General features: G+C 37.2%; 1 protein-coding gene across 1 annotated transcript in view; it reads left to right on the plus strand.

Moving 5' to 3' along the window:
• LOC136863722 (zinc finger protein 236) overlaps nucleotides 1-23,172 on the plus strand; it is a 795,935-nt gene that overhangs the window by 124,765 nt on the left and 647,998 nt on the right. The window contains exons 6-7 of the mRNA XM_068226059.1: nucleotides 17,113-17,277; nucleotides 18,349-18,483. Of these exons, the coding sequence (XP_068082160.1) occupies nucleotides 17,113-17,277; nucleotides 18,349-18,483 (300 nt within the window). The remainder of the gene's footprint in view (nucleotides 1-17,112; nucleotides 17,278-18,348; nucleotides 18,484-23,172) is intronic.

Here is a 23,172-nt window from a genome sequence, read left to right on the forward strand (position 1 = left end):
AAGACCGAAAAAGTAGTTAGTGGGACGTAAAGCAAATAACATTATTATTATTATTGAAGATCTTTCCTTATATTAACACCTAGACACTTACAATGATCCCCAAAAGGAACTTTCACCCCATCAACGCAGTAATTAAAACTGAGAGGACTTTTCCTATTTGTGAAACTCACAACCTGACTTTTAACCCTGTTTATCAACATACCATTGTCTGTTGTCCATCTCACAACATTTTCGAGGTCACGCTGCAGTTGCTCACAATCTTGTAACTTATTTATTACTCTATATAGAATAACATCATCCGCAAAAAGCCTTACCTCCGATTCCACCTCCTTTACTCATATCATTTATATATATAAGAAAACATAAAGGTCCGATAATACTGCCTTGAGGAATTCCTCTCAATTATTACAGGGTCAGATAAAGCTTCACCTACTCTAATTCTCTGAGATCTGTTTTCTAGAAATATAGCAGCCCATTCAGTCACTCTTTTGTGTAGTCCAATTGCACTCATTTTTGCCAGTAGTCTCCCATGATCCACCCTATTAAATGCTTTAGACAGGCCAATCGCGATACAGTCAATTTGACCTCCAGAATCCAAGATATCTGCTATATCTTGCTGGAATCCTACAAGTTGAGCTTCAGTGGAATAACCTTTCCTAAAACCGAACTGCCTTCTATCAAACCAGTTATTAATTTCACAAACATGTCTAATATAATCAGAAAGAGTGCCTTCCCAAAGCTTTACATGCAATGCACGTCAAACTTACTGGCCTGTAATTTTCAGCTTTATGTCTATCACCCTTTCCTTTATACACAGGGCTTACTATAGCAACTCTCCATTAATTTGGTATTGCACCTCTGACCAAACAATAATCAAATAAGTACTTCAGAAATGGTACTATATCCCAACCCGTTGTCTTTAGTATATCCCCAGAAATCTGATCAATTCCAGCCGCTTTTCTAGTTTTCAACTTTTGTATCTTATTGTAAATGTCATTGTTATCATATGTAAATTTTAATACTTCGTTGGCCTTAGTCTCCTCCTCTATCTGGACATTACCCTTGTAACCAACAATCTTTACATACTGCTGACTAAATACTTCTGCCTTTTGAAGATCCACACATACACACTCTCCTTGTTCATTAATTATTCCTGGAATGTCCTTCTTGGAACCTGTTTCTGCCTAAAAATACCTATACATACCTTTCCATTTTTCACTAAAATTTGTATGACTGCCAATTATGCTTACCATCATGTTATCCTTAACAGCCTTCTTTGCTAGATTCAATTTTCTGGTAAGTTCCTTCAATTTCTCCTTACTTCCACAGCCATTTCTAACTCTATTTCTTTCCAGTCTGCACCTCCTTCTTAGTCTCTTTATTTCTCTATTATAATAAGGTGGGTCTTTACCATTCCTTACCACCCTTAAAGGTACAAACCTGTTTTTGCATTCCTCAACAATTTCTTTGAACCCATCCCAGAGTCTGTTTACATTCTTATTTACCGTTTTCCACCGATCATAGTTACTTTTTAGAAACTGCCTCATGCCTGCTTTATCAGCCATATGGTACTGCCTAATAGTCCAACTTTTAAGACCTTCCTTTCTATCACATTTACTTTTAACTACGACAAAAACAGCTTCATGATCACTAATACCATCTATTACTTCAGTTTCCCTATAGAGCTCATCTGGTTTTATCAGCACCACATCCAGGATATTTTTCCCTCTAGTTGGTTCCATCACTTTCTGAATCAGCTGTCCTTCCCATATTAACTTATTTGCCGTTTGTTGGTCATGCTTCCTGTCATTCGCATTTCCTTCCCAATTGACATCTGGCAAATTCAGATCTGCTACAATCACATTTCTTTCCATGTCGTTTCCCACATAGCCGACTATCCAATCAAATAATTCCGAATCCGCGTCAGTGCTACCCTTTCCCGGTCTGTACACTCCAAATATATCAAGTTGCCTGTTATCTACACCTAGAATTTCATGTGTCTCATCTTTAACTTTTTCGTAGCTTACAAATTCTTCTTTCACCAGAATGAATACTCCCCCTCCCACCATTCCTATCCTATCTCTACGATACACACTCCAATTTTCTGGTAAGTTCCTTCAATTTCTCCTTACTTCCACAGCCATTTCTAACTCTATTTCTTTCCAGTCTGCACTTCCTTCTTAGTCTCTTTATTTCTCTATTATAATAAGGTGGGTCTTTACCATTCCTTACCACCCTTAAAGGTACAAACCTTGGTATGGGAATCAACATCTATATCACACACTCCAGTGCCGTGAGAAAATTTCTGCATCCATTATATCATTTCTCAGCCATGATTCAACTCCTATTACAATATCTGGTAAATATATATATCTATTAAATTACTCAATTCTATTCCTTTCTTTACAATACTTCTACAGTTCAACACTAACAATTTTATGTCATCCCTACTTGATTTCCAGTTCCCTGTTCCCTTATCACCGCTCCCTAGGCCACCCCATTTCCCTGAATGTACCTCCCTATTACCCTTCCAAACAAATTTCCTAACTTATGCGTACCACTGCGGTTTAGGTGTAGGCCATCTGAGCACAGATCCCTAACTCCTACCCACCCATTAGGATCTAGAAATTTCTCTACCAATTTCCCACATACCCACTCCATAGTCTCATTTAAATCCCCAATCACCCTCCAGTCAGTATCCCTCCTAGACAGTATTCCACTAATAATCTCCGTTTTCTTAAACTTCATCCGTGCTGCATGTACCAGATCCCACATATCTCCAACTATGTTGGTACTTATATCAGCTTGCCTTACGTTGTTGGTACCAACGTGAAACACTACCACCTTCTACCACACACACATACACAGGGTGGTCAGAAACGAATTGAATCGGGTATATAAGCATTAGAGGGTTGCTCATACTGATAAATAATTGGAAAAAAGTGATTAGATGTCTTGCACCGTTGTCATTTTATCAGCTGCTGAAGTTAGCCTATCAGATCACTTCATGGGCGACTTCAAATGGGCTTTGCAAGGCGGTGTTGCTAAATCTGCATGTGCCTTATGACCGGTTTGAGAGCGCCAATAGAAGAAATAAACTTCTCCAGGGGTGGAGCTTGAACAAGGGCCTCCCTGCTGATAGGCTCGGCCCATAGCAAGCGCACTATGGTGCATTGGTTGAAGCCCATGGTGTGTTAGTGTTCGGCACTCATTTCTTGGCATGGCTCTCAAGTCCAACCACGCCACATGAGGATTTAGCAACACCGCCTCATACAGACCATTTTAATTCGCCCGCATAGCGATCTGATTAGCTAACTTCAGCAGCTGGTGTGAGATATTGGCGTAATTTTTTTAAATTATCGATATAACTAAAGCTGTAACACTCGTATACTCAGTTCACGTTGTTTCTGACCACCCTGTGTAACCCAATATTATTAACAACCATTATAAATGAGAAAAGCTAAACATCAGTAAGCTAATTTAAAAGATTATTAAATCGAGAAGGAAAGGGATTTTTCAGAGCAAGTCTGCTGAAACTAGAATCCCCAAGTAGATTTTCACGACCAGTGTTGAAGGATACAATGAATTCTCATAGACATTTACTTTGTTTCTTTTTTCTTTAAAAATAAGAAAATTCATAAGGAGGGACCTAATGAACAAATTTACTTGAGCCACGACTGTTTTACAGTCATCAAGTAATCAACACTGAATTCTTCAGAAAGGGATACAGAACTTACAAATAGTGGAGGAGATAAGAAACTATCACAATAATGTAGGCCAATATATATGAAAGACCAAAGTTCTCTTTAAGTTCATATAGGGTAAATAATTAAATGCCTCAATGGGAAGGCAAAACAGCATCCATAAAGAAAGGGTAACTTCTATTCTAAGTCTGCCAAAGGAGGGAAATAATAATTTTAGCATAATATTAGTAATCTAATTCAATTGTCCGACTCGTTGGCTGAATGGTCAGCATACTGGCCTTCGGTTCTGAGGGTCCCGGGTTTGGTTCCCGGCCGGGTCGGGGATTTTAATCGCTTGTGATTAATTCTTCTGGCTCGAGGACTGGGTGTATGTGTCCGTCCCAACACTCTCCTCATCATATTCAGACAACATACTACACTACCAACCACCACAGAAACACGCAATAGCGATTGCATCCCTCCATATGGGGTTGGCGTCAGGAAGGGCATCCGGCCGTAAAACATGGCCAAATCTACATGTGCGACGCAGTTCGCACCCGCGACCCCACAGGTGTGGGAAAAAGTGGTAGAAGAAGAAGAATTAGTAATCTAATTCAATTCATTTCAATTAGAAAAAGAATAGACTGAAAGTCCTTTAATATTTGATTACCTTTATACAAACCAAACTGAGGTTCTAGGTTTAGTATTATTCATACGTGTGAGAATAATTCTGACAAATGAACACATGTCATAGAAGAGAGAGCAAAGCACCAACAGTTGGCAGTATGAGCCTCAGAATGAAACAATGGGGCAAAAAGATTGAAATGTACAAGTCATGAGAATATGAATAAAATTGTCTTTAATCTGACATATTCGTCGTTATAAGACCTGTCTGTGACGGTGCAACGTAAAGCAAATAGTAGTAGTAGTAGTAGTAGTAGTAGTAGTAGTAGTAGTAGTAAGAGGCATAAGTGTAGAAATTTGCAAATAGTCTAGTCCTGCTTATAATTTAAACGGACAGTAAAGAAATTGACCATTCACAGAGTGCCAACCAAGAGTACTGAAAGCGTCTATCTGACAACTAGGTGACTTCATAGGACAATTTGCAGGATAATGCAACAGGCTATTGCTACTGATGGCAACAAGGAAGGCGACTTCAAATTATGTATTATTGTTGTACCATTTTTCAGGCCTGAACTCGGTGAACTTCACAGGTTCTATTCTTTATTCCTAATTTAGAACAGCGCTACTGGAACTAACATTGCCAATTTTCTGCTCTCAACATTACGGGAATTCTGCATTCCATTAAGAAACTGCCTAGCTCTTGGTGCTGATAATGCTGCAGTAATGGTACAATTAAAGACTGGTTTGGCAGGATGTTTGAAGCAGGAAATTAGTAACATAATCATTGTAAGCTGCTTTTGTCAATTAATCTTGCTGCAGAGAAGGGTTCAGGATGTTGCAAATGTAAATATTGTAAAAGTAGATGAAATGATATTATTGATATATTTTGTTATCTGCAAAGGATTGCAAAGAGGAGAGAGAAGTTTAGAGAATTTCAGACTTTACACAACACAGAGATCAGAAAAATTCCCATACATGTGCCTACTCTGTGATTATCATTTAGAAGATGATTAGAGAGGATTTTGCAGCAGTGAGACCCTTTGGTTACTTTAACCAGGAGTGAAATTCTGAGTAAGGATTCTCAGATGAGAACTTTGAAGTCTTACGAAATTCCTAAGCACCGTCTTAAGTGCAGATGTGTCTTATTCGTTTGAAAATGTGAAGTACTGTAATGAGATTTTTCCACACTCCTCAGTTAAAAGGAAAACGCAGTCATCAGTTTCACCAAAAATAACTGAAAATACTGATGACACTACGTGCCAGACATTGTCACGTGAAAAATGACTGTTCCTTTCATCAAATTTACATAAATCTTCTTGCCCTTTTCTCTCAAGTTTTATTTATTTATTTATTTATTTATTTATTTATTTATTTATTTATTTATTTATTGACTTTAGCAGTGGCGAAGTTAGGGCTCGTGGCCCTCTCTTACACTTAACCACATAATTAATCTACAGATAATACATAAATAAAAGAAATGTACTATTCTATCATAAAATCAAAGATAAGCTAAAAATTACAGATTTGGACAACATATTATGAAGAAAGAAAGCAGAGTTCAACAAACAAAATAGAATAAAATTTGGAGCGTATAGATGAGAGACAAAGTCATAATGAAAAAGTAAGATACTGTAATTTTTATTTGATGATAATAATAATAAATAAAATGATGAATAAAAATATATAAATAAAATTACTCAAAAACTTAATAAAATTAATAAGCATAATTAACCGAAATGTCCGTAGTATGGGCGCCAGAGTTCACCAGAATGGATCCCTCGAATTTAGATAAGAGCATGATAAACTTTATATCCCAGGGCGTGTACATAATGCTGCGTACTGGTACATCTGCTGCAGGCCTTACCTAACCTCCTGAAAACGACTAATTAGGTAGGAACTGCACCTAGGTTCATCAATAACACAGATTCTAAAATAGCTAACTATATTCTGAACAAATTCCGTGCATGAGCACCTCATCAACATACAACATTATACATATAATACACACATAAAATATTGCTGGGAGACTCCATATTTACAACAACAATAATAATGATGAAAATCGTGGGAAAACGAAAGCGAGAACTAAGCTACTATTTGTAGTTAGTCCGATGAACAATGTACATGTATGAAGATAAATACCCTTCACTGTATCTATATCAATTCGACTTACTGATTCTCATAATCGGCAGTTATCACATCACACAGATACTGTACCTTGTACTTCTGTGTTCACATATTTTAACACTTGTTGTAGAGATATATACACACGTCTGTCGATCCTCAACATAAATTTATGGAAAGTCTGAGATAGCTTTCACCAACATATAATGCTAGGCCGCCACAAGTGCTACACTACTTAATGCGCAAGCACTCTCCACAATCGGCCACTTTCTACAAACATAACAAGACTACGCTCCACGAACGTTTGAAGTCCAGTCCATTGCAGCCGTGTCACTCCAGTACCGTGTATCAGCACCACTTCCTTCCCGTACAGTGCCTCAGTTGTAGTTGTAGTTGTAGTTATCTTCCGTCTCGTTCCTTTACAATCACCTCTACAATCACCCTTACAATGTTCCTTACAATGCCCTGGTTGCCGCCGTATGATCAACCTTTATAGACATCAACATCCCCCTCCTCTCAGATGATACGTCTGGATTGGTGCTTGCCAGCCAATCATGAGTAAACCTCTTCTTTCTCCCAAGTTATAAACAAACACTCGGGAGTTTTACATGAATCATCAAATTTCCCTGGTACAACAACAAGCTCTGGGGTAGCCATATGACTCATTCAAATTACCAGAGTTATTAAAGCAATGTTTTCCCACTCGTGCAAAACAAATTACTCATACCTACATATGTGGATATCTTCCAGCTTATAAATATAAATAGCAAAATATACAAATGGAATACTGATAATAATAATAATAATAATAATAATAATAATAATAATAATAATAAATCGACTACTGACAATAATATCTCTAACTTCTACATATAATTCGGGGGTGTGATATATGTACTATCACATAACGCCCCCTTGGTGAATCGATGATATCACATATTATGATTCACCATAAAAAAGAACTTCATACATAACCTTATAATGACATAACTGAACACATAATTTACTGTAATAATAATATATACATTGCGTCTACTGCATTGTATTCGCATACACGAAATACAATTTGTCCAAACAATAATAATAATAATAATAATATGGCTATATACACAAAACTCTGATTGTTTCATATAGCATTGAACACAATCCCTTCTTGCTACTGTACACATACATTAAAATTGATAATATATACATCCAAGGTGCAGATCCTATCTCTTATATCCGCGAAGGCTATAGATATTAAATGTCCCAAGGACCTTTTTGTCAGTGCTTAGGAATCTATAAGCACACTTGCCTATTCTACTGTCCACAGTATACGGACCCTAATATAAATGAAAAATCTATACATTAACTTAACATTGACATCGATAAGTGAGGAACGCGTATCGTAATAAAACCTAAGTACGTCTAGAATCCACTCTATCTCACACACAAACATTCATACCATCCAGTCACACAAGAATCATACAAACTTTCATTCGGAACATTCATAAAAAGGAAATCCCTCTTTCTGAAATACGCGGGAATCTCACAATGTTTACTCTTCCACAAACTCATAATTAATGCAAGTAAACAGATAACATACTTTTTCATACATTCCACATCGCTATCACTCAACACGTCATTCAAATCATTCACACATCTCTCAGAATTAAATAAAACATTACACACTCGCTTGGATAGACTTTCTTTCATCTCACGCACTCTTCCATTCTCACACACGCTCACTCTATTACAGAAATTCTTACAATAATACACTTCGAAATTGCTGTCATTACTACTTAATGACCCAACAATTAATCCATCTTCACCACCTTCCATATCAGCTCCTACTTGCACCACTTTCATGCCAACAACACTGCTACTTTCGACTCTCTTATCAGAAGTTTCATTAATCTTAAAGTCACCATTTTCACACATAATGGACCTAACTTTACTCTCCTCACGTATACTTAAATCAACAAAAACATCCTCATGATGTATACTCTGTGAACACACTTCACTTACAAAACAACCTTCATCAACTTCACAAAAAACTTCACTTTCAATTTCAGAAACTTCCACAAGATTATCGATCGCAACACTGCTATTACCATCACCACTAGCACAAAGTAAGACATCCGACACATCTTTCTTACCTTCATCACGCCCCCTATACACAAACTCTCCCTGATCACAAAACACTTGGTCATTCAATAATTCCTCTTTCACGTCTAAATCATAACTTACCTGTTTCATCACGTGAATAGGAATTTCGGTATCGGACTGCCTATCTGACCCAACTAAGAAGTCCGATTCCGGTTTAAATTACTTGACGTGGACTGTTCACTATTATCATGTCTCTGCACTTGATCTGGAGGTCTTTGATCCGTACGCCCCCTACTTTCTGATTCCCCTTGATTAGGTCTTCTGCCATAATATTCCTGGTGATTACCTCCTTGATTAGTGTGTCTGTTTCCCCTTCCGGAATTACCACCCTGATTCCCTTGCCTAGAATGACTGAAATTCTGATTATTCCTATCTCCCCCTAGCTGATTACCTTGTCTCCCATTATCCCCGTAATTTCTACCTTCACTTTGCCTAGTCCTCCCCTGCCCTTCCAAAGCATCAAACCTCTCTAACAGCTGCTCTAATTCTTTAATCGTAACAATATTCTGCATACATGCAGCTAATCCGACCTTCTCAGGAAAATGCCTCAACATCTGGCGGACTGTATCTCTCTCCGATGCTAGACCTTCAATATTCTGGCTGATCAGAACATGCGCCAAGAAATACTCCGTCATAGATACACCTTCCTGAGGTTTATACTTGCCAAATAGCACGCAATCTCTTTCCCTTCCCTGAATAGCATCACTCCAAAATTTAGAACTAAATTTCTCCCTAAATTCCTCCAAACTCGAAATACCTTGTCTATAAACTTGAAACCAGGATCTCGCTTCTCCAACAAATGCAATATCCAACATCTCATCAACCATACTCCACTCAATCAAACCATCGTCAAGATTCTTGGAAAACCGTTTCTCCACCGTTTTCAAGAATTCCATCGGATTAAACTGCCGACCATTAAACTTGGGTAATTCAGAGTCCTTCGTACAAGATACGTACCTATTACATATGCTGCTACCTACTTGGATTTGACTGATCTCCTTCCTTAACTTTACATGACATGCTTTAATTCCTTCTTCAACTACCATTCTGGCATTTCCTTCTACTGACTTGAGGTCATCTTTTACCGACTTAAGGTCTTTCTCCAATTTCTCATCCTTCTCATCTATACGCTTCGCTAAAACGTTCTGATTGGATTTAATTCTATCTATTTCTTCGACTTTATCTTCCACTATTTTTATTCTCTTATCACATTCCTTGCTGTTTTCAACAAATTCTTTCCTAACTACATTAAATCGGCATTCAATTTTCTCAGTCAATTCCAAGCATTGAGCTTCTACCTTATTATTGACTTCCTGAATTTCCCTGCTTTGATGGTCAAACTTCTGGTTCAATTCATCTATTCTACCATTCACAGCACTACTTAAACTATCAATTTTACTAGACAATTCAACACTCACTAAATTTAACTCCTTACTTTGATTCTCAATCTTACTGGACAATTCCGTACTAACTGAATTTAATTCACTATTAATACTGTATATTTCATTACTTAAAAAACTCAATTCACTCTTCAGTTCTTTACTCTGACTATCAATCTTACTGGACAATTCAACACTCACTGAATTTAACTCCTTACTTTGACTATCAATCTTACTGGACAATTCAATACTATTATTATCGAGTTTACTGGACAATTCAACATTATTATTATCGATTTTACTGTTAATACTGCATATTTCATTACTTAAGGAATTCAGTTCACTCTTCAACTCTTTACTCTGACTATCAAGTAGCGATTTAAGCATACTGAGCATTGAAGCCTCGCCTTGATCCCTTACGTTCTGAGTTTGAGACGGGTTACTCGGTTCCTCACCTATCGTTACCGATTGATCTTTCCTACTATCAGCCATTTCGCTTTTCTCACTTAAATTAGATAAACTCAATGTGGTGGAATTCTTTTGACTTCTCTTGTCCTGATTCATAGTACTAGTAACTTTAACAACCTCTCTAATTCTCAGTTTTATAATACTCGACTCACTACAACATTTCTTCATACTCCAACATACAAATCACGTACATATAAAACACTTCACTGACATAGTTTTCAGAATTCCATCCACACCTGACAAGTGCACCTACGCTTATAAGCCTAACAGATGTACCAATCATTCAGCCACACGTTGGGAAGCCAATTGTAATTTTTATTTGATGATAATAATAATAAATAAAATGATGAATAAAAATATATAAATAAAATTACTCAAAAACTTAATAAAATTAATAAGCATAATTAACCGAAATGTCCGGAGTATGGGCGCCAGAGTTCACCAGAATGGATCCCTCGAATTTAGATAAGAGCATGATAAACTTTATATCCCAGGGCGTGTACATAATGCTGCGTACTGGTACATCTGCTGCAGGCCTTACCTAACCTCCTGAAAACGACTAATTAGGTAGGAACTGCACCTAGGTTCATCAATAACACAGATTCTAAAATAGCTAACTATATTCTGAACAAATTCCGTGCATGAGCACCTCATCAACATACAACATTATACATATAATACACACACAAAATATTGCTGGAAGACTCCATATTTACAACAACAACAATAATGATGAAAATCGTGGGAAAACGAAAGCGAGAACTAAGCTACCATTTGTAGATAGTCCGATGAACAATGTACATGTATGAAGATAAATACCCTTCACTGTCTCTATATCAATTCGACTTACTGATTCTCATAATTGGCAGTTATCACATCACACAGATACTGTACCTTGTATTTCTGTGTTCACATATTTTAACACTTGTTGTAGAGATATATACACACGTCTGTCGATCCTCAACATAAATTTATGGAAAGTCTGAGATAGCTTTCACCAACATATAATGCTAGGCCGCCACAAGTGCTACACTACTTAATGCGCAAGCACTCTCCACAATCGGCCACTTTCCACAAACATAACAAGACTACGCTCCACGAACGTTTGAAGTCCAGTCCATTGCAGCCGTGTCACTCCAGTACCGTGTATCAGCACCACTTCCTTCCCGTACAGTGCCTCAGTTGTAGTTGTAGTTGTAGTTATCTTCCGTCTCGTTCCTTTACAATCACCTCTACAATCACCCTTACAATGTTCCTTACAATGCCCTGGTTGCCGCCGTATGATCAACCTTTATAGACATCAACATCCCCCTCCTCTCAGATGATACGTCTGGATTGGTGCTTGCCAGCCAATCATGAGTAAACCTCTTCTTTCTCCCAAGTTATAAACAAACACTCGGGAGTTTTACATGAATCATCAAATTTCCCTGGTACAACAACAAGCTCTGGGGTAGCCATATGACTCATTCAAATTACCAGAGTTATTAAAGCAATGTTTTCCCACTCGTGCAAAACAAATTACTCATACCTACATATGTGGATATCTTCCAGCTTATAAATATAAATAGCAAAATATACAAATGGAATACTGATAATAATAATAATAATAATAATAATAATAATAATAATAATAATAATAATAATAATAAATCGACTACTGACAATAATATCTCTAACTTCTACATATAATTCGGGGGTGTGATATATGTACTATCACAATACAAACTGAAAAAAAGCAATGCAAAAGAGAACACAATAAGTAATAAAGTAAATGGAAATGTAAGTATGGCCATAAAAGTGATCTATGTACATGAGTAAGAAGCTAAAATTATGTAAATTACACTATAATAATAATAATAATAATAATAATATTAATAATAATAATAATAAAAATCACAATCACACAACCTATCATACGTCATCATACACACGAAACAATCACATGAGACAATCAGCAGTATTCAACAGGTAATCTCTACATGCAGTCTTAAATTTCGACATTGAGTTTGAGTTCCTGACAGCAGCTGGGAGTGAATTCCAAAGTCGTGACCCAGCCACAACGAAGGATCTGTTATATATTGATGAGTGGTTGACGGGAATAGCGAGGGAAGTGCCAGATCTAGTGTTACAATTATGGAATGAGGATAATAAATGGAATTTTGATGAGATGTATTTGGGTAGATTTTCCTTCTGAGTTCGGTATATCAACGTAAGTAGATGGAATTTCCGTCGCCTCTCGGGTTTCAGCCAGGAAAGGAATGTGTAGCTAGGGGTTATGTGAGCATCATAACTCAGGTTAAAAACAAATCGAAGACCAGAGTTCAATGCTCGTTGAAGTTTCATAGTTTGCTCACGGGTTGCATCAATGAGGACAATGTCGCAGTAGTCAAGTATTGGTAGTATCAAAGTTTGGAGTAGTTTTATCTTTACGTCTTGTGGCAAAATGTCCTTATGTCGTTTTAGAGGGTGTAACGTTGCGTACATCTTTCTACATGTATTTCTTACATGTGCAGACCAGTCAAGAGTTTCAGTTAGGGTCATACCTAGGTTCTTCACTTCCTTACTGAACGGGATTACGGTGGCATTTAATGTCACCGGAGGAATAGCATAATTTTTATACATGATGTTTAATAATTTCATGTTTAATAATTTCCCGGTCTAGAAAGCCAAGAATAGCGGCCGAGAGGATTCATCGTGCTGACCATACGACACCTCGTAATCTGCAGGCCTTCGGGCTGAGCAGCGGTCGCTTGGTAGGCCAAGGCCCTTCAAGGGCTGTAGTGCCATGGTTTTTTTTTTTTCTGAGAACCGATAATAATTGTTTTAGTTTTTTTGGGGGTTGAGGAGGAGAGAGTTTTCACTGCCGTACACACTGAGTTATTGAAGGTCAGAGTTAATATCTCTTATTGCATTCGATATATCATTTATAATAACGTGGCAGTAAATCTGGAGGTCGTCGGCAAAGAGGTGATATCTATTGTACTTTATTTTAGAGGAGATATCATTTATATAGAGGACAAACAAAAGGGGGCCAAGAACAGAACCTTGGGGGTTCCTGCCTTCCGGAGTCTCCACTGAGAAGCAGTATCTTGTACTGTAACACGTTGCATACGATCTGTGAGATATGCGGTGAAAAATTTTAAAGCAATATTACCGAAGAACGATTTGAGCTTCATCAGCAATGTCTGGATGTTTATCGTGTCAAAAGCACTGCTGAAGTCAAGGAGTGTGAGTATTGTCACTTGTCGTTCGTCCATTGCTTGTCTGATGTCCTCAGTCACTTTGAGTAAGGCAGTGGCCGTGCTATGACCCTTCTTGAAGCCAGATTGCAGGGGGTCAAGAAGAGAGTGAGCCGGAAGGTATTCCAATATTTGCGCATGTACCAACCGTTCTAACGCTTTGGAGAGAGCAGGGAGAATCGAAATGGGACGGTAATCGGATAGGAGTTTCGAACCTGGGTTTTTAGGAAGTGGAATTACATTGGCGTACTTCCAAATTGTCGGTAATGTGCAGTTTTTGAGACAGTAATTAAAAATATGGGTGAGAATGGGTAGAATAGCGCCAATAATATTATGTATGAAAGTAATAGGAATTTCGTCGACACCGCTTGCTTTGGATTTAATAGAATACAAGACTTTCTTAACTTCATTAGTACTGACGATACGAAAGGCAAAGCAGGGGCGATTTTGTGGGACAGGTGTTGGGACGTTTTTACGTGTGGTCTGTTAAGCGAATTAGACTGAGCTCTCTCTTCCGTGAAATACTCATTTAAATCGTCGAGTGGAATGTCAGGTACCTGAAGCTGTTCATGTGTTTTTTTTTTTTTTTGCTAGGGGCTTTACGTCGCACCGACACAGATAGGTCTTATGGCGACGATGGGATAGGAAAGGACAAGGAGTTGGAAGGAAGCGGCCGTGGCCTTAATTAAGGTACAGCCCCAGCATTTGCCTGGTGTGTTCATGTGTTTTTCCTATGCCCATGGCTCGGAGATGCCTCCAGGCACTAGCCGTATTTAGGTTACTTACTGATTCGCGAACATATTTAAATTTAAGATTACGGATGATTTGTTTAGTTTTATTCCTGATTATTCTATACTGTTCATAGTCATTTGGGTCCTGAGTACGTTTGAAATGTCAGTAAAGAGCATCACGTTGAGACATCATATTTTTAACTGCGGGGGTTAGCCATGGACTAGGTTTGCGGGATGTTCTGATCCGTCTTTTTGGTGCATGTTTGTTATATAGATTGTGTATTAACGAATTAAATGTATTTATTTTTTCATCAATGTCTGTCAGATTTAAAATGCTATTCCATGGAAGATTGTAGGCATCGTGTCTTAATTCATAGATGTCGATATCTTTCATATTCCTGCACGTTATATACCTAGGTTTATATTTTGGAACGCGAAGTGAGTACGCAAGAAATATAAGATCGTGGATGGACACTCTCGGTACTGAAATTTGTCCGTGGGATATCACTTTCTGAGGATTGTTTGTTACTTTGAGATCTATTCAGGTGTGGGAAATGTTGTTGGCAGTACGTACATAGTTTGTAGGGTCAGAGGGAAGGATAGTCAAGTCACATGAGGAAAGTAAATCTTCTAGTTTCTTAGTATTGTATTTCTTTGTAAGTAGATTTGTATTGAAGTCGCCTAATATAATATGTTGATAGGCTGGTAGCAAGTTAAGTAGGTGCGTTTCAAACTCGGTCAAGTAAGATACTTTAGGTGGTCGGTAAACCACTCCCATAAGTATTTTCTGTCCACTAGCAACTACTTCAACGAACATAAACTCCGTTCTCGGCAATTCACCGGTCGATGAGGTACAAATGACACGGCTCTTCAGGTCATTTCTACAGTAGAGAACAATACCTCCACCCCTCTTATTTGTACGATCATGGCGGTAGAGGTTATAACCATCAAGACGAACCATGTTGTTTGGAATTGATGGCGATAACCAACTTTCACTGATACCTATCAGATGGACGCTATTTTTGTTAAATATAGCCTGAATTTCGTCAATGTGTGCGGGCAAGCTTAGGCTGTTCAAGTGACAACACTGGAGAGTATGAGGATATAGTGAAAGTTCTTGTTTCAAAAGGTTACCGGCATCTATGTTCTGTGAAGGAGTGAGGGGTGTGCTATTCTTAGAGAGGTCATTGTCATGAGGAAATACCGAAGCTACCTGACTAATGGGCATACTTTAACTGAGACAAAAAAAAAAATCTTACCTGGATTTCCTGAAGAAATGAACTGCTGACTGGTTAAGGCACCACACACATACACACACACACACACACACATACACAATCACACACGCATATCTAATAATAATAATAATAATAATAATAATAACAACAACATTTACTGGGCATATCACAATTGTCATATCACTCCGATAATCCACCTAACCGCCTCATATGCAAGTTCAGTTCATTAGGTGAGCTAATGTGGAGCTTTTTCCCGTCTTCCAAATTATGGCTGTCTCTGGGAATCCAAACATAGCTCCTCAATTAGGGATGCTGCGTATCCACTTATTGAGGTCAGTTGTGGGGGGAACTGTTGAAGAATGTGACAGCAAGGTTTGTGAAATGACGCATTATTAAAATCTCTTCCAGTCTCCATGATGTAGATTATATCATGCTCAGCAGATCAAAAAGGATGATTGTGATCTGATGATAGGGAACTCTTTGTTTGCTTTGGTGAACACTTCGAAGTCTGAGGAAAGGTATGTATTATTTCTGTTAGAAAGGGCTTTCCTTCATCATATGACTATATGGTACACAAATTTCCATTCAAAGACAAAGTTCTGCTGTAAGTAAGGTATCATTTTCTAGTCTTAGATTTTTCATAAACAAGTTTCTGAACATTCTGACTAGTGAAACAAAACATTTAGATGAAGCAATTGATACTCTACTCTCCCAGTTCTGTAACTTTCAGCTGGAAGAAATAGACCTGGCAAAAGGGATAATTGATGTTCAGTTGGCATTGATTGGTCAGATGAAATTAGCTGGTAGCATACTTAAATATGACAGACTAAGGTGATGCTTGCTATTGTATCATTTCCACATAGCTATAAAGAGTGTGATAGGATTTTTAGTGACGTTACAAAGGAGAGAATATAGTTTGGATCCTTGCTGTATGATCAAACTTCTGAGAAACTTTTAATGTTAAAAAATGTTTAACAAGGCAAGTGCTCAGGGCAAGAATTAAGTTCAGAGTTTCTGAAGAGGGCTAAGGCAGCTATAGGTTTGTTCAACAACAACAACGAAGTCACATGATGTTCAGCACATTGAATACTGAAAAGTTATATGTTCTTAAAGCTGAGGTATGTCCAGTACGTCCAATTCATATATAAATTGTGAAAAAGTATGTAGGCCTAAAAGAGTTGTTAATGTTTTGAGTTTTGTTGAATTAGTAGATTATACCATTGGTATGTTTTGTAATATGTCTCAATATGCCACCAGAATTTTCCTGATTTTCCAATTTTTAAAGTTGGCATGTCTGAATGCTGCAACTTCTTATATGGCAAGCATTTTACAGTTGTAGTCGTCGTCTTTCCTTCTTTTAATTCTTTGGTCATCATTTTGAAGTAAAGTTGATTTTTGATAATGGCTATCATTATTTCACTTTCTTCATGTTTTGTGTAATTATGCTGGACTCTAAGAAATGATTTTTTTTTTTTCAGTCAAACTTGATGCTCCACAAAGCCACCCACAATGTTGATGACCCTCGATGTCCTGAGTGTGATAAGAAGTTCTCCAGGATTGCAAGTCTTAAAGCACATGTTATGCTTCATGAGAAGGAAGAGAGCTTATTTTGTTCTGAGTGTGGTGATGAATTCACCACTCAGGTTAGTATTAAAATTAAGAAAGTTAGCAATAGATCTGGGTGACTCATGGTATAATAGTTTGGTGTTGTGGTACTCTGACTTCGAAGCAGTTCAATTTTTAATCATGACTGTGCCTCAGTGTTATTTATTCATGTTATGAATGGTCTCTTATACTACATACCTAGTTCATTAGTTACATTCAAGGGCCAGGTGTTTTGGTGTTCATTTTTCAAAAAAATTGTGTAAAATATATAAAATATTGTGTTTATGGTTAAAAATATGGGAGTAATTTAGTGATTTTTTTGTGATAATATTTAATGCTATATACACTTCAAACTAGTGACTTCAAAATAATTATGTTTACTGAAACTTGGTTAACCTTATACCATACTTGACATAATGTTTCCTTCATTGATTGAAAGGCAGGAACAGATTGTGCTGTATACATCTGTCCAAATGCAGTCCACTCGCAGACGTATCTTTACGGTTACCAAGCCAGTGAGGTTTGTTCTATTAATTTCAAAATTTGGCTAAACGATGGCAGAAACCACCTGAACTTCATTTAATTTTGCAAAGAGTAACTCTCTTGTGAAATGTGAAAAAATAAAATGCTGCTCTCTTTCTTCACATGAGTGTTGACAGTAAACAAATATGGCATTGTCATAGAGTGGCATGGATGATTTTATTCCTGATTGTCCTTGGGAATAGTGATGCTGAGTGATAATGATTCATCTAGGGTAAAGTCCTCAGTTTTGGTACTGAATCCCCTGCATGCTTTGGTAATACCATGAAATATTTTCCAATAATATTGCCGTATCCTTTCGATCAGACTTCCCATATCCTCTGAGATTATTAGACTGTACACAAAACTGTCAGTTTCTGCTTTCTGTTAACTTATGACTCAGCATGCATTTCAAGACTAGAGGATTGCACGGTATCTTTATATCAAATCGACATATCTAGAAATTAACTGTTGGAATATTTGATGTGTGTTTGTTTTTCAACTGTTGTGTCTTCAGCTTTATTCTTTCTATTTTTTTCAAAATAAGAGATCAGTGGATTTTTAAAATTTTGTGCAATATTTTATTTCAGTCCCAGTTAGATGCTCACAAAACAGAGCACTTGGAAGAATGGAAAAAAGCTGATAAGCTATATCAGTGCCGCCAGTGTCACAGAGAATTCACACGGGCTTCCACACTAAAGGATCATTTGCGAGAACATTACAAGGTATGTATACTAATATAATTGTGATCTCCCTTAGTGCATCATTGTCGTCATCATCATCTGCCCTGCCTAGTGACAGGGTCTGCTACATGTTTTGATTCTCCTTTTGATTTGATTGTGGGGCTATGCTGAGGTGAAAATTTATGCTTTTGTTGTTGTATAACATACTGGTCAATCACCATTTAGGTCATCCTTTGGGTTTTGTTCCCATGACTTCGAGAGTGTAGTAGATTTTTGCAATCATTTCGGCCTGTGTTCAGCCATCCCAGTCAGCTGTTGCACTTTCCTGGATCGTTGCAAAATCAAATCTTTTTTAACATTTTTTATAGTGTCTGTTGAAAACACAATCCTATCTAATGTCGAAGACTGACTAACTGAGAATATTTTATCTCCTTGAGACATAGTCAACATTTGACTTCTTTTGCAGTTGGTCAACATTCTGAACAGTCGAGTGTGAGAGGATGGACGGCAATGAGATGTAACCTATCATCTGGTGATACCGGATATTGCCTGTTTATGTTCTCCTCTTCACGTGGACTTCATTAATCTTTACATTGACGTCTTCAATAAGTTGAAAATTGTCAGAAATTCTAGACTCAAGATATTTAAATTGTCACTGAAGGGGCTTCACCATTGACTTGGATTGTTTCGATTTGTTAGTACAAGTCTGATTTTTATATTAAATTTTCTGTTTGATGAGTTGTTTTCCACATTCCGTGAATCGTTCATTTCATTCTTGGTTTTATCATTGAAGACCTTACTCGTTTTAGATGACTAGCATGACGTCTGACTAGAGAATGGTGTAGTCTCCATTACAAGAATAAAAGAATGTGATGATAGGACCAATCCCTGTTGGATGCTGACTACAGTGTGAAAGTTAGTCTAAGGTTCTTCAGCAGCTTGGATGGTAGCTTCTTGGCACAGCATAAAGCAGCTACACTCAATGACTTTGCATTTTGGAACACCAGATTTATATGGTTCAGAATTGAGTAGTAATTATCCCACTCAGGAGGACTTCCCTTCCTCTTATGAAGATGGGTACAGTGATGGTCTTCTTCATCTTCTTCTTCTTCTTGCAGCTGAGATTCGGGATGATTCTTGAAAAATCCTGCTTTCAAGAAACAATTTGGCTTCACGGCTTTCCAAGACTTTGCAATGAACTGAAGTGCATCCAGGATTGAAACTTTAAATGATGATGGATCCTTTCCAGCATCCATAAGGAATAATATAAAATAAGAGTTTTGTCTGTACATTGCTCAGAATTTGAAAAGAATAGTATTTCTGTATTGGTCATGTCCACAGTAACAAGGAAATGCACTTTTTACTTTTCCGTAATTTCTGTCTGTCTGTATGTATGTATGTATGTATGTATGTATGTATGTATGTATGTATGTATGTATGTATGCACGCGCATCACTAGAAAACGGCTAAAGAGAATTTAATGACAAGCGGTATTCGAAGTCGGGAAATAAGTCGCTACAATCTAAGCTATAAATAATTTTATTCACGCTGGCAGAAACGGCAGTTTAGGGGAAGGCCTAAAATGTAATTTTCAAATATTTATGTTATTAGTGGTTCTATCGTAATAATAATTGGTATGCAAAGTCTGGGAATAAGTCCCTACAATCTAGGATATAAATAATTTTATTCACGCTGAGTGAAATGGTAGTTTAGGGGAAGGCCTAAAATTTAATTCTTAAATATTTACGCCATTAGTGATCCTATCTCATTGAAAACTGGTATACAAAGTCGTAGAATGAGCCACCACAATATAGGCTATAAATCATTTTATTCACGCTGAATGGAAAGGTAGTTTAGGGGAAGACCTAAAATTTAATTCTCAAACATTTATATTATTAGTGGTCGTATCGATAAATACTACTACCGGGCGAGTTGGCCGTACGCGTAGAGGCGTGCGGCTGTGAGCTTGCATCCGGGAGATAGTGGGTTCGAATCCCACTATCGGCAGCCCTGAAGATGGTTTTCCGTGGTTTCCCATTTTCACACCAGGCAAATGCTGGGGCTGTACCTTAATTAAGGCCACGGCCGCTTCCTTCCAACTCCTAGGACTTTCCTATCCCATCGTCACCATAAGACCTATCTGTGTCGGTGCGACGTAAAAGCCCCTAGCAAAAAAAAAAAAAAAAAAAAAAAGAAAAGATAAATACTACTTAACCAAGTTATAAAGAATTAAATTTCCGACCATTTATGTATTATACATTTTTACCGTACCGGCTATGATAACACAGATATTCATGAATTTGTATTTTTCTTGCTAAGTCCATATTGACCCCAAGCCACGAGAAAATGGGTTAACAGAATTTAATGAAAATCGGTATATAGAGTCGCGGAATAAGAAACTACAGTCTAATTGTAGTTTAGGGGAAGGCGCCTAAATTTTAATTTTTGTTCCTATCGAAAAGTACTACATAACAAAAGTTGCAGAGAGTACAATTTCTGATCATTTATATTTTATTCTGTTTTACCGTACCGACTATGATTGGCATTTCATAGTCGGAAGAAAACTAAATGTGAAGGCCTACAATATCGAAAGCTCATAACATTGATCAACAATAATATTACATTGACCATTCTGCCTCTCAACTCTGTTAGATGGAATTACTGCTGCGTATCGAGTATAATAGTCTGACGGAATATTGACGGGAAATAGCTTCTTCTTTAGCATGCCATTCTTCTGGTTCGTACGTTTTCTGATACAGCTTGTACGTAACACACTGGTTCTTCATAGTATTCCATTTATTCGATCCCTACTCTGACACGCTGTTTTAAATGAGCAGTGTGCATACTTAAAGCAGAAGCTGACTTAGTAGTAGTAGTAGTAGTAGTAGTAGTAGTAGTAGTAGTATGGCCTGGTCTAGAATAACAATTTAGGCCTATTCCAAATTATAGCACCTCATTTCACTAAGTAACTCAAAATTCAACCCTGAAAAGAGCTGTATCTTAAGAAAAGCTTCTTTCTCTTCACTTTTATTAAATTCTACATTCATTTTATTCCAAATTATCAGTGAAGAGGAGGTTTCTTCTCTGGCTTGGAGGAAAAATTTGCCTCCAAGTGTTCGTTAAAAGTGAGAAAATGTGTGGTGTTTCATTTGATCGAGTATTTCATATGAAAGCATTGCTTTTAATAGCACCATTCCTACTGACCTCATTGTAATATATGTTCATTTCAGTTGGAAAATCCACTAAGATAGTCTTTCTGAGGACGTAAAAAGACAGGTGGTGTGTCCACCATTATAATGAAAACTCCCCAACCTGATTGTGGCTGATGGTATGCAAGCGGGTCTACTATTACAGTGAAAATTCCCTAACTCAGTCTTCATATGAGAAAAGATGTTTGGTGACTTCCCCGTCGTTAAAAGCTATGCAATTTAATACAATCTTGCTGACAACGTGTACACTAGAATTCCGTATACAACGTAGAATTCCGTAGCAAAGCACGGGTACATCAGCTAGTATGGAATAAAATTCGCTGCACCAGGTTCTTCCTATAAAGTGACTTAAAGGAGTGAATAACCCTTAAATCCATAGGTTTTTAGCTTGCTTGTGCAGTTAGCAGGCAGAAATTCTAACTGCACATTCCTCAAATTGAAGTCCACGGGATGTACAGGACAATGGTCGATGTAAAAAAGGATCTTCCTATTTTGCGCACCCATTTTTTAATCCAGAGCAATTAACTGCTGTCGGAAAAGATCTGAGGTCGTCCAAGCTTTATGGTTGGCATCGTAGAATATGAGTTTATTGACAGTTGAATCATTTGACAAGGTGAAGGTAGTTTGTACAGTATGAATCAAGTGTATTGACAACTGTAGAATTCTTACTACGAGTCAATAAACTCATATTCTTCACAAGATTTTAGCATCGCTTCAAATTGAGATGGTCCACATAGGTCCAATTTTAACACTGTTCTTCAACCTTTAATCTACAACTTTTTATCTTCTCATCAATGTGTTCTACATTTCTACCATCTGCCTATGACTTTCGTCTTTTGTCTCCTGAAAAGGAATATAGTGCTCTCCTGACCAACCTTCAACATTATTTCCTCAATATTACTTTTTGAATAAATATGACTGATCGTCATTCTCGTCGGAATATAATTGTAACCGCCAATCAGTCAACTTAATTTTTAGGAATCTTACTACTTGTTCATCACAGTCTGTTGCTTTGTATATTTTACTTGTAATAGCAACTTTTATGTCAATAATTTTAATACTTTCACCTTTGTAATTCTTCACATTGTAAAAAATTTTTAAAACCAACATTGTTATTTTGAATGTTAATTTTAGTTTAAGTCTTTTCAAGACTTTTTAAATCAATTTCATCTTATTATATGTTATTTCAAGTGCTTATTTTTATTCCAAGGTTAAGACTATGGCTGATGATGCCTTCATACTAGGCGAAACATGTACAATTTTTAGTTAATAGATCATTGTAAATCATCCAAGACAATGACTTATTGTATTGATTAGGTGGTCAATTTAGTAAATAACTTACTGTTATTATTCTAATCTTCATTGCCACCGAGAGCATTTGAGATCCCAGTCTTTTTTAAACTTTTCAAAGTAGTTTTGTTCCCAATTAGAGGCCAAACGGTGAGAATCTGTTCACTGATTTTTTCTGGAGATGGTTTCGGTATTCTCCCAGTTGGTGTATGTGTAGCAGAAGCCATCCCTT

Source organism: Anabrus simplex, chromosome 2 (genome assembly GCF_040414725.1).
Source record: "Anabrus simplex isolate iqAnaSimp1 chromosome 2, ASM4041472v1, whole genome shotgun sequence".
NCBI classification, from domain to species: domain Eukaryota; kingdom Metazoa; phylum Arthropoda; class Insecta; order Orthoptera; family Tettigoniidae; genus Anabrus; species Anabrus simplex.